The sequence below is a fragment of the Brachionichthys hirsutus genome, chromosome 12 (genome assembly GCF_040956055.1).
Source record: "Brachionichthys hirsutus isolate HB-005 chromosome 12, CSIRO-AGI_Bhir_v1, whole genome shotgun sequence".
Taxonomy (NCBI): domain Eukaryota; kingdom Metazoa; phylum Chordata; class Actinopteri; order Lophiiformes; family Brachionichthyidae; genus Brachionichthys; species Brachionichthys hirsutus.
The window spans coordinates 13,578,697-13,593,627 of NC_090908.1; the positions used below are offsets into that span (position 1 = coordinate 13,578,697).

General features: G+C 55.0%; 2 protein-coding genes across 4 annotated transcripts in view; one reads left to right on the forward strand and one right to left on the reverse strand.

Annotated features, from left to right (window-relative positions):
* The window catches only part of LOC137901963 (kinesin heavy chain-like), a 10,740-nt gene extending 3,245 nt beyond the window's left edge, over positions 1-7,495 (forward strand). The window contains exons 7-25 of the mRNA XM_068745998.1: positions 1-34; positions 226-350; positions 834-938; positions 1,030-1,178; positions 2,246-2,394; positions 2,462-2,634; positions 2,719-2,787; positions 2,872-3,078; positions 3,385-3,531; positions 3,616-3,804; positions 5,394-5,511; positions 5,587-5,660; positions 5,732-5,841; positions 5,920-6,021; positions 6,094-6,154; positions 6,249-6,320; positions 6,411-6,515; positions 6,919-7,135; positions 7,347-7,495. The exon at positions 1-34 is cut by the window's left edge and continues 54 nt beyond it. Coding sequence (XP_068602099.1) covers positions 1-34; positions 226-350; positions 834-938; positions 1,030-1,178; positions 2,246-2,394; positions 2,462-2,634; positions 2,719-2,787; positions 2,872-3,078; positions 3,385-3,531; positions 3,616-3,804; positions 5,394-5,511; positions 5,587-5,660; positions 5,732-5,841; positions 5,920-6,021; positions 6,094-6,154; positions 6,249-6,320; positions 6,411-6,515; positions 6,919-7,135; positions 7,347-7,495 — 2,355 coding nt within the window. The remainder of the gene's footprint in view (positions 35-225; positions 351-833; positions 939-1,029; positions 1,179-2,245; positions 2,395-2,461; positions 2,635-2,718; positions 2,788-2,871; positions 3,079-3,384; positions 3,532-3,615; positions 3,805-5,393; positions 5,512-5,586; positions 5,661-5,731; positions 5,842-5,919; positions 6,022-6,093; positions 6,155-6,248; positions 6,321-6,410; positions 6,516-6,918; positions 7,136-7,346) is intronic.
* A 3,790-nt stretch (positions 7,496-11,285) lies between these two features.
* On the reverse strand, positions 11,286-14,546 carry arhgap15 (Rho GTPase activating protein 15). 3 transcript variants are annotated; one of them, XM_068746300.1, is made up of 12 exons: positions 14,222-14,546; positions 14,079-14,153; positions 13,816-13,953; positions 13,161-13,250; positions 12,994-13,092; positions 12,797-12,926; positions 12,499-12,633; positions 12,303-12,401; positions 12,151-12,228; positions 11,929-12,063; positions 11,680-11,785; positions 11,286-11,581 (listed from the first exon to the last, which is right to left on the reverse strand). In XM_068746300.1, exons 1-12 carry the CDS (start codon positions 14,327-14,329, stop codon positions 11,368-11,370), a joined length of 1,407 nt encoding a protein of 468 aa, XP_068602401.1. In that variant the 5' UTR covers positions 14,330-14,546; the 3' UTR covers positions 11,286-11,367. The 3 variants fall into 3 exon arrangements, with proteins under 3 accessions (XP_068602401.1, XP_068602400.1, XP_068602399.1); XM_068746299.1 differs by having other exon boundaries at positions 11,286-11,563; positions 11,929-12,228; XM_068746298.1 differs by having other exon boundaries at positions 11,929-12,228.
* Positions 14,547-14,931: the final 385 nt, after the last annotated feature.

A 14,931-nucleotide genomic window follows, 5' to 3' on the forward strand; every position in this document is an offset into this window, starting at 1 on the left:
GAAGGAAAAGCAAACAGACACGTGGCTGTAACAAGTCAGTACTACTAGTATTACTACTACCTCTACTCCTGTACTACTTACGGTACTAATAAGCCTTACATTGTACCGATGTGTCCTGTAGCCCCACCCTCAGGACAGAGGTCGTGTGACCAGTGACTGTTGCTGTAGTAACGCGGCCGCCTGTAGGGGGCGGTACTGAGGTACTTGTGCCGTGTTTTCCTGCAGACATGAACGAGCACAGCTCTCGCAGTCACAGCATCTTCCAGATCAACATCAAGCAGGAGAACGTGGAGACGGAGCTGAAACTGTCCGGGAAGCTCTACCTGGTGGACCTGGCGGGCAGCGAGAAGGTGCGTCAGCCTACGAGTCTCTGTGGTCGCCTGCCACGCCGCTGGTCTCTGGGCACCGGGCCTTGGACCCTGTGGTTCTGACAGTGATGGTGACGGTGAAGTGGTCTGAGGCCGGAGCTCTGGGTCTACCGGTGAATCTCGGTTCAACCCTCACCTTCACCTTTGGCTGAAGTGCTCTTCCTCTGTAGGGAGGCTGGACTTAGACATGGGGGAGGAGCTCAGAGTCGTCACAGTCATTGACATCGAAAGGAGCCAGCTGAGGTGGTTCAATATCTGGTTAGGGTCTTCCTGGGGCCTTCCTCTGGATGGGTTCCATATCTCAGCTAGTCTGGAACCGCCTCAGGGTCCTCCAGGAGGGGGAGTCTTCTGGTACACCAGGAACCGAGCCCAGATTAGAGGAAGATGATGCGTGGATGGACAGATGTCTTGCATGTCTTGATGATGATGATGATGATGATGATGATGATGATGCCGTCTGCTCAGGTCAGTAAAACTGGAGCAGAAGGTGCCGTCCTGGATGAAGCCAAGAACATCAACAAGTCTCTGTCTGCTCTCGGGAACGTCATCGCTGCTCTGAGCGAAGGGACCGTGAGTCAGTTCTCCTATCAAGGTCGATTCTGACCCGTGAAGCTCGGCTCGGCCAATCAGCAGCATGTTTGTGTCTTCTTCGTCTGTGTAGAAAACCCATGTCCCGTACAGAGACAGCAAGATGACCCGCATCCTGCAGGACTCTCTGGGAGGGAACTGTCGGACCACCATCATCATCTGCTGCTCTCCATCCGTCTACAACGAGGCCGAAACCAAGTCCACCCTCATGTTTGGACAGAGGTAGCTAACCCTGAACGTGTCCCGCTGACGAGACACGTTCCAGTGTTGAAGGTTCTTTAAGAACGGATTGTGTCTCAGAGCGATGGTCAAGTCTTTCATTCCGAGTTCAAGTCTGAATTTAAAGTCTCGACCTGGAAAAACGGCCCTATCCTCGCCTACCCTACCATCCTAACCCTCTTCCATCCTACCACCCTACGGTACATCCGTCCCAGTATCCTACGGGCCTGTCGTCCTCCTGCCCTACCATCCTACCACCCTACGGTATATCCGTCCCAGTATCCTACGGGCCTGTCGTCCTCCTGCCCTACCATCCTACCACCCTACGGTACATCCGTCCCAGTATCCTACGGGCCTGTCGTCCTCCTGCCCTACCATCCTACCACCCTACGGTACATCCGTCCCAGTATCCTACGGGCCTGTCGTCCTCCTGCCCTACCATCCTACCACCCTACGGTACATCCGTCCCAGTATCCTACGGGCCTGTCGTCCTCCTGCCCTACCATCCTACCACCCTACGGTACATCCGTCCCAGTATCCTACGGGCCTGTCGTCCTCCTGCCCTACCATCCTACCACCCTACGGTACATCCGTCCCAGTATCCTACGGGCCTGTCGTCCTCCTGCCCTACCATCCTACCACCCTACGGTACATCCGTCCCAGTATCCTACGGGCCTGTCGTCCTCCTGCCCTACCATCCTACCACCCTACGGTACATCCGTCCCAGTATCCTACGGGCCTGTCGTCCTCCTGCCCTACCATCCTACCACCCTACGGTACATCCGTCCCAGTATCCTACGGGCCTGTCGTCCTCCTGCCCTACCATCCTACCACCCTACGGTACATCCGTCCCAGTATCCTACGGGCCTGTCGTCCTCCTTCCCTACCATCCTACCACCCTACGGTACATCCGTCCCAGTATCCTACGGGCCTGTCGTCCTCCTGCCCTACCATCCTACCGAGAAGGCTGGATAAGAAGTGTTAGAATGACGGATGGTCTTGAAGCATGGTTTGAAGTTCAGATGGTAGGACTTGTTGAAGACTCAGTTCTCTGGTTGTTTTTGTTCCAGAGCTAAAACCATAAAGAACACGGTATCTGTGAACCAGGAACTGACTGCTGAGGAGTGGAAGAAGAAGTACGAGAAGGAGAAGGAGAAGAACAGGAGTCTGACCATCATGATCCAGAAGCTGGAGAATGAAGTGAAACGCTGGAGGAGAGGTGAGTCGTCTCCTCAGAGCTCCTTCCAGTCGTCTGGTTAGCTGCTAACTGGTCTCTGACTCTGGAGGCGAGTCGGTCCCAGTGGAGGAGCAGCTGAGCAGCAGAAACAAGAAGAGCAGCAGCAGCGAGGTGGCGGCAGCGATCGACAGCTTGGCCCCGCCTCCCGTCCCCCTGTCGGATGAGCACAGGACACAGTACGAGACGCTCATCACCGACCTTTACCAGCAACTGGACGACAAGGTGAGCCCCCCCCCATGACGGATCTGAGAGCTTCTATCTGTTCCATCCCGTTAATCATCAACAAGTCTCTGACTCGTGTTTCAGGATGATGAGATCAACCATCACAGCCAGACGGCCGAGACGCTGAAACAGCAGCTGGTGGACCAGGACGAGGTGAGTCTCACCTGGACCGGCCTCCGGAGCTCAGCCCCCCTCCCTGCTCCACTCACTGTCATCCCGCCTCCATCGTCCATCCAGCACATCGCGTCCAGACGCCAGGACTACGAGCGCCTCCAGGAGGAGCTGTCCCAACTGCAGAGAGACAGCGACTCGGCCAAAGAGGAGGTGAAGGAGGTGCTGCAGGCACTCGAGGAGCTTGCTGTCAACTACGACCACAAGAGCCAAGAGGTGGAGAGCAAGAACCTCTGCAACAAACAGCTGGCTGAGGAGCTCGCACACAAAACTGTGAGTCCACGTGGAGAGAGGACCAGGATGTAGGACGGCAGGATCTTAAGAGGATTGGCTCTTTGGATGGTAGGAGGCAGGAGCAGGGCTAATGCTAATGCTAGGACGGTAGGACCTCAGCATGTTCACATGAAGTTGATTTCGGAGTGTTGACTTTGTCCAATAGCTGCTGCCGGACCTCGTCTTACTCCACTGGTCAGTGACGTCCAGAGCTTTCTGTTCATGGACTGAGGATACCCACTACAGTCCAGCCCGGGGTCTTCTCCTTGTCTGAAGGTCTGCTCTTCTTCTCGCTGGTCTTTGCAGGTGAGTCTGGACACGGTCCAGAGGGACTTCTCCTCCCTGAAGGAGATCAGCTCTCATCATAAAAAGCGGTCAGCAGAGATCCTCAATCTGCTGCTCAGAGACCTGAGTGAGATCGGCAGCGTCCTTGGTACCACCGACCTCAAAGCCGTAAGACCGCTACGACCCTCACCCAGAGACCTGGACCAGGAGACGGGAAGTCCCGCCTCGTCACCGGCGTGTCTCTCCCCTCAGATGACGGAGACGAGTGGCGCGATGGAGGAGGAGTTCACCACAGCCCGCCTCTACGTCAGTAAGATGAAGTCGGAGGTGAAGTCTCTGGCGAGCCGCAGCAAACAGCTGGAGGTCAGCCTGACGGAGAACATGTGGAGGACGGAGGTCAGCGAGAAGGAGCTCAACACCTGTCAGCTGCTGGTCTCACAGGTAACCCAGGAAACGAGGGCTTCAGCTCTGATGGTGGTTGTTCAGTTGAGTCCCATAATGAGAATGTACCCGCTGTGTACCCACTGTGACTTGTGTACCCACGGTGACTTGTGTCCCCACGGTGACTTGTGTTCCCACGGTGACTTGTGTACCCACAGTGACTTGTGTTCCCACGGTGACTTGTGTACCCACAGTGACTTGTGTTCCCACGGTGACTTGTGTACCCACAGTGACTTGTGTTCCCACGGTGACTTGTGTACCCACAGTGACTTGTGTACCCACGGTGACTTGTGTTCCCACGGTGACTTGTGTCCCCACGGTGACTTATGTACCCACGGTGACTTGTGTACCCACTGTGACTTGTGTACCCACGGTGACTTGTGTACCCACGGTGACTTGTGTACCCACGGTGACTTGTGTACCCACGGTGACTTGTGTACCCACGGTGACTTGTCTTCCCACGGTGACTTGTGTCCCCACGGTGACTTATGTACCCACGGTGACTTGTGTACCCACTGTGACTTGTGTACCCACGGTGACTTGTGTACCCACGGTGACTTGTGTACCCGCCGTGACATGTGTACCCGCCGTGACTTGTGTCCCCACGGTGACTTGTGTACCCACGGTGACTTGTGTCCCCACGGTGACCCGTGTCCCCACGGTGACTTGTGTACCCACAGTGACTTGTGTCCCCACGGTGACTTGTGTACCCGCTGTGACTTGTGTCCCCACGGTGACTTGTGTCCCCACGGTGACTTGTGTACCCGCTGTGACTTGTGTCCCCACGGTGACTTGTGTACCCACGGTGACTTGTGTCCCCACGGTGACCTGTGTCCCCACGGTGACTTGTGTACCCACGGTGACTTGTGTCCCCACGGTGACTTGTGTACCCGCTGTGACTTGTGTCCCCACGGTGACTTGTGTCCCCACGGTGACTTGTGTCCCCACAGTGACTTGTGTACCCGCTGTGACTTGTGTACCCGCTGTGACTTGTGTACCCACTGTGACTTGTGTCCCCACGGTGACTTGTGTACCCGCTGTGACTTGTGTCCCCACGGTGACTTGTGTACCCGCTGTGACTTGTGTACCCGCTGTGACTTGTGTCCCCACGGTGACTTGTGTCCCCACGGTGACTTGTGTCCCCACAGTGACTTGTGTACCCGCTGTGACTTGTGTCCCCACGGTGACTTGTGTACCCACGGTGACTTGTGTCCCCACGGTGACCTGTGTCCCCACGGTGACTTGTGTACCCACGGTGACTTGTGTCCCCACGGTGACTTGTGTCCCCACGGTGACTTGTGTACCCGCTGTGACTTGTGTCCCCACGGTGACTTGTGTCCCCACGGTGACTTGTGTACCCGCTGTGACTTGTGTACCCGCTGTGACTTGTGTACCCGCTGTGACTTGTGTCCCCACGGTGACTTGTGTACCCGCTGTGACTTGTGTCCCCACGGTGACTTGTGTACCCGCTGTGACTTGTGTACCCGCTGTGACTTGTGTACCCGCTGTGACTTGTGTACCCACTGTGACTTGTGTCCCCACGGTGACTTGTGTCCCCACGGTGACCTTTCGTCGTCCATCGGCTGCAGCTCCAGGCGAAGGTTGTGTCTCTGACCGATGAGCAGCTGAATCTGGAGCAGAAGAAGAGGAAGCTGGAGGAGAGTCAAGACGCTCTGATGGAGGAGAACGCCAAACTCCAGGCTCAAGGTCAGGCATGCTCACCATGGTAACAGCAAACACTGCTCACTGATTGGCTGTCTCACACGGGAGCCGTGTGTTCAGGTCACGTGCACGAGGTGCTGGTGGACAAGGAGAAGGAGCACATGAGCAGGCTGAAGGACGCGGTGGACATGAAGGTGAACATCCTCGTAGTCACGCCGTGACTCGGACCCCTGCTCAGCTGACGGGTTCCTGGTGTGTTCTGCAGAGAACCCTGGAGGAGCAGATGGAGAACCACCGAGAGGTTCACCACAAACAGCTGAGTCGCCTCCGAGACGAGATCCAGCAGCAGCAGAGGAGCGTGGAGCAGCTCAAAGAGTACCTGACCACTCTGACTGATCGGTTCTGATGGTTCTGGTCCGGCTCGTTCATGTGACTGTATCGCCGTTCTCTCAGTGTGACCCAGGCCCTGCAGCTGGAGAACAGGAAGCTGCAGGCGGACTTGGACAAAGTCAAAGTCGAGGATCAGAACAAAGAGCAGAAGCTCCAGAAGCTGCTGTAAGTTTGTCCCTCTGCGCTCGCCGTAGATCCATGCTGCCCGTTTCCCTGAAGCAGAGCGACTCCTTCCAGGTTCCTCGATGAGAAGAGAGCGCAGGCCAAGGAGGCCCTGCAGGGTCTGGAGGAGACCGTGGTACGTGGTTCTGGTTCTGGTTCTGGTTCTGGTTCTGCACAGCTTCGTCTGCAGCCGTGACATCACAGCTGGGCCGGCGTTCTTCCTCCAACAGACCAAAGAGCTTCAGACGCTGAACAGCCTTCGCAGAGTCTTCATCGAGGACATCAGCGCCCGAGCCACGAGCGTAAGGGCGCACCCGTCCCCCTAGTGGTCACCTGCTGCCTCCGGTGTCTGTGAGGGTCGCGGTGCATTCAGGGTCTCCCGTCTCTAACAGACTTCAGAGAGCCACTGTGACGAGGCCGGTGGGAGTCCGGCTCAGAGACACAGGATCGTCTTCCTGGAGAACAACCTGGAGCAGCTCAGCAAGGTGCACAAGCAGGTGAGGGACACGCCCACGAGTTACTGTTGCTACGGTGCACAAGCAGGTGAGGGACACGCCCACGAGTTACTGTTGCTACGGTGCACAAGCAGGTGAGGGACACGCCCACTCGTTACTGTTGCTACGGTGCACAAGCAGGTGAGGGACACGCCCACGAGTTACTGTTGCTACGGTGCACAAGCAGGTGAGGGACACGCCCACTCGTTACTGTTGCTAAGGCGCACAAGCAGGTGAGGGACACGCCCACTCGTTACTGTTGCTAAGGCGCACAAGCAGGTGAGGGACACGCCCACATAGTTACCATCGCTCAGAGCAGGCTTCCTGTCCTGGATTGATTCGTTACTGTTATTGGTGGATTGTCATCATCATCATCATCAGTAGGCCCCTCCCCCTTCGCCCCCAGCTGGTGCGGGACAACGCCGACCTTCGATGTGAGCTGCCCAAACTGGAGAAGCGTCTTCGGGCCACAGCAGAGCGAGTGAAAGCTTTAGAGACGGCCCTGAGGAACGCCAAAGAGTCCGCCATGAGGGACCGGAAGCGCTACCAACAGGAAGTGGACCGCGTCAAAGAGGCGGTCCGTTCCAAGAACGTCTCCAGGAGAGTTCACTCTGCGATGATAGGTGAGGCGTCACGCCCAATGACCAGCGCTGGGTTCGTCCTGAGGGGGGCGCTGCAGGGACTCCAGTGAATCCTGTTTGTTTATTGCCCCAACGAGACGTGATGAGGGTGCGGAGGAGGGGCTTATTGTTGGAACCGGACCCATCTGTGTATTTCCCGTCGTGGCGGGGCTCGGCTAACGGAACCGGGTCTTTGTTCCGTCTCGTTCTGTAGCCAAGCCGGTCCGAGCCGGACATCAGCACCATCAGCCCCCCCCCGCTCCATCCGTCAGGCCCACCGTCCGGGGAGGGGGGGCGGCAACCTCCAGTCCACGGCATTGCCCCCCCCGTCAGCAACCAGCCAATCAGAGCCACAGGAAGTGAGCTAAAGGTGATGCTAAAGGTTAGCTAAAGGTGAGGCTAAAGGTGAGGCTAAAGGTGAGCTAAAGGTGAGGCTAAAGGTGAGCTAAAGGTGAGCTAAAGGTGAGGCTAAAGGTGAGGCTAAAGGTGAGCTAAAGGTGAGGCTAAAGGTGAGCTAAAGGTGAGGCTAAAGGTGAGGCTAAAGGTGAGCTAAAGGTGAGGCTAAAGGTGAGCTAAAGGTGAGGCTAAAGGTGAGCTAAAGGTGAGCTAAAGGTGAGGCTAAAGGTGAGGCTAAAGGTGAGCTAAAGGTGAGGCTAAAGGTGAGCTAAAGGTGAGGCTAAAGGTGAGCTAAAGGTGAGCTAAAGGTGAGGCTAAAGGTGAGCTAAAGGTGAGCTAAAGGTGAGGCTAAAGGTGAGGTAAAGGTGAGGCACCGCCTCGTTGTTAAACAGACGAAGAGGATGAGACCAATAACCGTTCACTCCACAGGAAGGTACACCGGTTCCTGTACCACGGACCGGTTCCTGCACCATGGACCGGTTCCTGCACCATGGACCGGTTCCTGCACCATGGACCGGTTCCTGCACCATGGACCGGTTCCTGCACCATGGACCGGTTCCTGCACCACGGACCGGTTCCTGTACCATGGGTCGGTTCTTCTACATTGGATCTTTACATTTCTGACTGTCTGTCACCTCTCTGCCTTTACTGGACCCTGACTGGACCTTCACTGGACCTTTACTGGACCTTTACTGGACCCTGACTGGACCTTCACTGGACCTTTACTGGACCCTGACTGGACCCTGACTGGACCTTTACTGGACCCTGACTGGACCCTGACTGGACCTTTACTGGACCTTGACTGGACCCTGACTGGACCTTTACTGGACCCTGACTGGACCCTGACTGGACCCTGACTGGACCCTGACTGGACCCTGACTGGACCTTTACTGGACCCTGACTGGACCCTGACTGGACCCTGACTGGACCTTTACTGGACCCTGACTGGACCCTGACTGGACCCTGACTGGACCTTTACTGGACCTTGACTGGACCTTGACTGGACCCTGACTGGACCCTGACTGGACCCTGACTGGACCTTTACTGGACCCTGACTGGACCCTGACTGGACCTTTACTGGACCCTGACTGGACCCTGACTGGACCCTGACTGGACCTTTACTGGACCTTGACTGGACCTTGACTGGACCCTGACTGGACCCTGACTGGACCTTTACTGGACCCTGACTGGACCCTGACTGGACCTTTACTGGACCTTGACTGGACCCTGACTGGACCCTGACTGGACCCTGACTGGACCTTTACTGGACCCTGACTGGACCCTGACTGGACCTTTACTGGACCCTGACTGGACCCTGACTGGACCCTGACTGGACCCTGACTGGACCCTGACTGGACCCTGACTGGACCTTGACTGGACCCTGACTGGACCCTGACTGGACTCAGGCCTACCTACACGTGCTTTCTCTCCTCCTCCTTTGCGTGACTTTGATGTCGAGCGTGTTCTGATAATGACTTCAGTGAATTCTCTTTGATGATCCTGGACTTGAGTTTTTAACGGAGGGAAGCAGTTTTTTATTCATATTGTCTGAATTTAATTCTAAATTTCACGTTAAATTAATTGAATGACATAAATCTAATTTTAGGATTGCTCATTGTAATTCGAGCTCAACACTACACTGTTGAAGGAGCAGATAACTTAACAGCCAATAGGAATGAGGCGGAGTTGATGACATCATTTGAAGCCGTTTTATCTCTAACGTTCGTGATTTTTCTGTGTTTTTAGACGGTTGTTTGACTTTTTTTTTTACAGTATTTCTAACTGATATTTGTACAGTGTAAATCATTGTAGGCCGGCCTCATCCTGTTTGACAAGCACAACGTCTGAGTGACACCTGCCTGTGTGTGTGTGTGTGTGTGTGTGTGTACTGTGTGTGTGTATGTGTGTAGTGTGTGTGTGTGTATGTGTGTACTGTGTGTGTACTGTGTGTGTGTGTGTGTGTGTGTGTACTGTGTGTGTACTGTGTGTACTGTGTGTGTGTGTACTGTGTGTGTGTGTAGTGTGTGTACTGTGTGTGTAGTGTGTGTGTGTGTGTACTGTGTGTGTGTGTAGTGTGTGTACTGTGTGTGTAGTGTGTGTGTGTGTGTACTGTGTGTGTGTGTACTGTGTGTGTGTGTACTGTGTGTGTGTGTACTGTGTGTGTACTGTGTGTGTGTACTGTGTGTGTGTGTAGTGTGTTGACTGATTAAAGTTTAAAGCTCCTCATTAAAGCTCATTTGAGTCATCCTTGTCATCTTTCATTCACGTCATTCACGCTGGCAGCGGAACACGAATCTCCTGCAGGTCTGCTCCTGAACGCACCACCAACATTAAAGGCTTCGGGTCCTTCAGAACCCAGAACCAGAAATGTCCCCCGGGTTGACGTCACGCGGGGGAACGTGCACATGCCTGCACGTACGTGCGCGTGCGTCCCTGTGTCTGCGCCCTGCGGGTCACGCTCTACCTGTAGGTCGTCCAGGGGTCGCTCTGAGCTCTGATCAATCATCTCGCTACCAGCTTCAGAGGACAGAGCGGATAAAGTTTAAACGCTCTGAGAACCTCGGACCGCGTAGCGCTGGACGAGCTATAAAACTTTATTGTGAGTATTTAATGGTGTTTGTCCTCGGCTCGGTTACCTGTGTGTGGCTGAGCTACCTGTTGTGGCTTTGCTACCTGTTGTGGCTTTGCTACCTGTTGTAGCATTGCTACCTGTTGTAGCATTGCTACCTGTTGTAGCTTTGCTACCTTGTGGCTTTGCTACCTTGTAGCTTTGCTACCTGTTGTAGCATTGCTACCTGTTGTAGCTTTGCCACCTGTTGTGGCTTTGCTACCTGTTGTGGCTTTGCTACCTGTTGTAGCATTGCTACCTGTTGTAGCATTGCTACCTGTTGTAGCATTGCTACCTGTTGTAGCTTTGCTACCTTGTGGCTTTGCTACCTTGTAGCTTTGCTACCTGTTGTAGCATTGCTACCTGTTGTGGCTTTGCTACCTGTTGTGGCTTAGCTACCTGTTGTAGCTTTGCTACCTGTTGTGGCTTAGCTACCTGTTGTAGCTTTGCTACCTTGTGGCTTTGCTACCTGTTGTGGCTTTGCTACCTGTTGTAGCTTTGCTACCTGTTGTAGCTTTGCTACCTGTTGTGGCTTAGCTACCTGTTGTAGCTTTGCTACCTGTTGTGGCTTTGCTACCTTGTAGCTTTGCTACCTGTTGTGGCTTTGCTACCTGTTGTGGCTTTGCTACCTGTTGTAGCTTTGCTACCTGTTGTAGCTTTGCTACCTGTTGTAGCTTTGCTACCTGTTGTGGCTTTGCTACCTTGTAGCTTTGCTACCTGTTGTGGCTTTGCTACCTGTTGTGGCTTTGCTACCTGTTGTAGCTTTGCTACCTGTTGTAGCTTTGCTACCTGTTGTAGCTTTGCTACCTGTTGTGGCTTAGCTACCTGTTGTGGCTTTGCTACCTGTTGTGGCTTTGCTACCTGTTGTGGCTTTGCTACCTGTTGTAGCTTTGCTACCTTGTGGCTTTGCTACCTTGTGGCTTTGCTACCTTGTAGCTTTGCTACCTGTTGTGGCTTTGCTACCTTGTGGCTTTGCTACCTTGTGGCTTTGCTACCTTGTGGCTTTGCTACCTTGTGGCTTTGCTACCTGTTGTGGCTTTGCTACCTGTTGTAGCTTACTTCAGTCCCATCTCCTCCCCCAGTGATGAAACTGTTCTGGTGCTTTCAACTAAGTGAGCTTCTAAAAAAGATTTTCTTCGAAGTGGTGGGTCAGAAAACATCGGTTTATTTCAATGTCCAAACGCTAACAGGAAGTCATGGATTACTTCCTGTTGGATCACTTCCTGTTGGATCACTTCCGGAGTCCATCACAGTCCAGGCTTTGCTTCTTGTCCAGGTCAAAGATCTGTTGGCTCTCGGTGAGGATGAACTCCACGATGTGGTTCTGGTAGACCAGGTTCACCGCCATGTTTCCTGCGTCCTGCTGAGGCCACATGAGCGTCGGGCCGAAGACGATGCCGATTCCCTGAGTTGACATCTGGTTCTTCCTGGAGAAGTCAAGAACTCTAAGATCATCAGAGGAACAAAGTGTCATTCGTTAACGGCCTCAGTCCGAATGATACCATCGTCTCCTACGACACCTGAAGGCCTCGTCGACCAGTACCTGAGCAGGTGGCTGAACAGCAGCTTCATGGTGTCCTGGTTGGATCTGGGCAAGTCCTGAACCAGATCCCTCACAGCTTCCACTTTGTGCTTGGAGTCTTTGATCTCTGTTGAGACAGCAGGTCAAACGTGTTAGCCCGTCTCAGGGGAACCAGCGGACTCTGGTTCAAGCTGGCTCCCCACAGGGGAGAACAGAACCACATCTGGTCCTGGATTAAACCCAGATGCTATCTGGTTCCGTCTCACTCACTGATGGCCTCAACGAATGGACCGAAGAAAGCGAAGGGGACCAGAGGCTCCGGCAGCTCCCGGAAGAACAGCTTCAGGGCTCCGGTGACGACATGGATGTCCTCCCACTGACTGTGGTCCAGGTCCAGGTCCTCCTCTGGGGACACAGGACAGACACGAGACTGGAACTGGACACAGGAACCGGGTTTCATGGTGTCGGAGGAAGCCGGTTCTGTTGACCCACCTTGATCGATGACGAAGCGAAGTTTCTGGACTGTGGCCAGATTCCCACTGACCCTGTAGATCCCGTCCACCTCCAGACCTGAAGGGACAATACAAAGTCAGCAGGTCCTCAGTGGCCACGCCCCCTCATCCATCCGCTGGTCGTGACTTTACCTCTCTTGTCAACGGCGTCCAAACAGAAGTGGACGAACCTCGGCACCGTGGTTCCTTCCCGCTCACAGAGGGTGGACAGACGGCAGCCGAAGACCCGATCTGAGGCGGACATCGACGGGTTCAAGCATCGTGCTGCTCGGGCTCACCTGTTCTCCGGTCGGCCCCCGAGGGCCCACAGAGCAGGAGCAGCAGAAACCTTTAATGAGGCCCTTCTCCTGGAGCGTCTTCATGGACGGACGTCCGATGATGAACTTCCTGAGGCGGCTCTTCACGCCGTTCTTGTCCAGGCTGTCGGAGGCGCCGTGTTTCAGCCTGGAGCCGCTGAACATGTCTGCCGGAGAACGTTTAACAACAAAGTCACCGGGTCTACGGAACGGGGTCCGCCCCCACGGCCCCCTGTGGAGGACTGATCCGAGTCCTGACCCGGGAGGACGAGCTTGAGAGCAGAACCAGCGTGCACACACCTGTAAATGTAGAAAGGGGCGGTCACTCACTCATGGAACGCCTGTGGACCTGGTTACGCTGCTTTGTCTTTGGGGAGGCGGAGCCGTATCCAGGTAGGGAGCTGTGTCTGGGCAGGTAGTCGGAGCTGTTTGACCTCAGAGGAGAAGCTCCATTCTCCGTCTGAGGAGAAGAAGCTCGTTGCGTGTCCCTGAATGACCGGCGCTAACGCTAATCGAGCAGGTCTCACCGAGGACTCGATGGTCCTCCCGATGGCCTCGTGCCATTGGCCGGCGGCGGAGCGGCTGTCGCTCTGGAGGAGGTACTCACTTCCTGTGTTAGTCGTGATCTGGACAAAGTGATTGATTAATGACCGGATTCTGATTCTGGATCTTGTGATCTGCGTCACTTTGATACCTGGAAGACATTTTTCCTTTTGGACTTCTCTGTTGTCCACTCGAGGACGGCTCCACACAGCGGGACCACGTCGGTCTTGCCCCCTGGTTTCTGGATGTGGGATTAAATAATGAAACGGTAGAAAGACAGCAGTCTCTGATCATTGACCGTTTACCAATCAATGAAATCAGGGACACAAAGACATGAAGAGAGTCCTCGAGATATGATTTAGAAAAAGCTTCTTGTTCGATGTCCTTATAGGAAGAGTCATTGAAGTCAATGACTCCAGACCTCCTCCAGACCTCCTCTAGACCTCCTCTAGACCTCCTCGGACCTCCTCGGACCTCCTCCAGACCTCCTCCAGAGACCTCCTCCAGACCTCCTCCAGACCTCCTCGGACCTCCTCCCCAGGGCTGCGTCCTTCCACCTCTGCTGGACACCCTCACATTTAAAGCACACCAAATAGCTCTGGTGTGAAAGCTTGGTTCTGTCCAAGGTTTCTGCCTGGTAAAGGGAAGACTTTCCTTGCCTCCGTCTACAAAGTTCTTGTGGGTCAAGTCGGGTCCCTGCTACCCCTGTAAAGTTCTTGAGGAGAACTTCCTGTTGTGACCTGGTGCTACAGAAATCAAATTGAACTGACGGACAGGAAGTGGAGACGGACAGAGCGGTCTCGGACCTGGCTGCTGCCCTGCGGCGCCTCCTTGTGGAGCAGCAGCTGGTCTGAGGTCAGTAAACTCCACATCAGGGTCCAGTTCTTCCTCTGCTTCCTCCCACCCTCTGAGACTTTAGCCACATTCAGGTTCTCACCTTTGAGCTGAAAGGAAAAGTTCAAATAAAAAAGGCAACGTTTGCTTTAGAATAAGAATAAAATCAGAGCGTGCGGAGGACGAGTGAAGCCCGGAACCGGACCGGAGAACCGGAGCTAGGCCTTGAACTCACCGGCGGTTGATGACCGACGGTTCCTCCAGGTCCAAAGACGTCGTGCTGGGACTGATTCCTGCGGTGCCGAGAGATCTACAAGGAGAAGAGGAGGATGAAGGCCTGAAGCAGCAGGAGCGTGGAGGAAGGGGGCGTCGACTTACAGGCCTCGGAGGGTCAGGCTCTGGCAGGACCACGGACCTGGACCCGGACTGGCTGAGAGGTTCTCCGGCGCTCTGAGAACCTTTGGAGCGGATCTGGACCTGCTTCATTGTGGTTCTGAGAGTTCACAAAAACTTTGATTCAAGAAGTCATGAGGCGTCCTGCGATTGGTCGGTATCGGCTCAGCTAGCGGCGCGCTACGTGGACGTCATGAGAACAACGTTCCGTTTGTTCCGCGTCAAGTTGATCAGATTCAATCAATGAATATTTCAAGAATGTCTTTGACCGTTCACCGGCCCGTTCACCGGCCCGTTCACCGGTCTCCGTTCACCGGCCCATTCACCGTTCACCGGCCCGTTCACCGGCCCGTTCACCGGCCCGTTCACCGGCCCGTTCACCGGCCCGTTCACCGGCCCATTCACCGTTCACCGGCCCGTTCACCGGCCCGTTCACCGGCCCATTCACCGGCCCATTCACCGTTCACCGGCCCGTTCACCGGTCTCCGTTCACCGGCCCGTTCAGCGGCCCGTTCATCGGCCCGTTCAGCGGCCCGTTCACCGGCCCGTTCACCGGTCTCCGTTCACCGGCCCGTTCACCGGCCCGTTCACCGGCCCGTTCACCGGCCCGTTCACCGGCCCGTTCACCGGTCTCCGTTCACCGGCCCGTTCACCGGTCTCCGTTCACCGGCCCGTTCAGCGGCCCGTTCACCGGC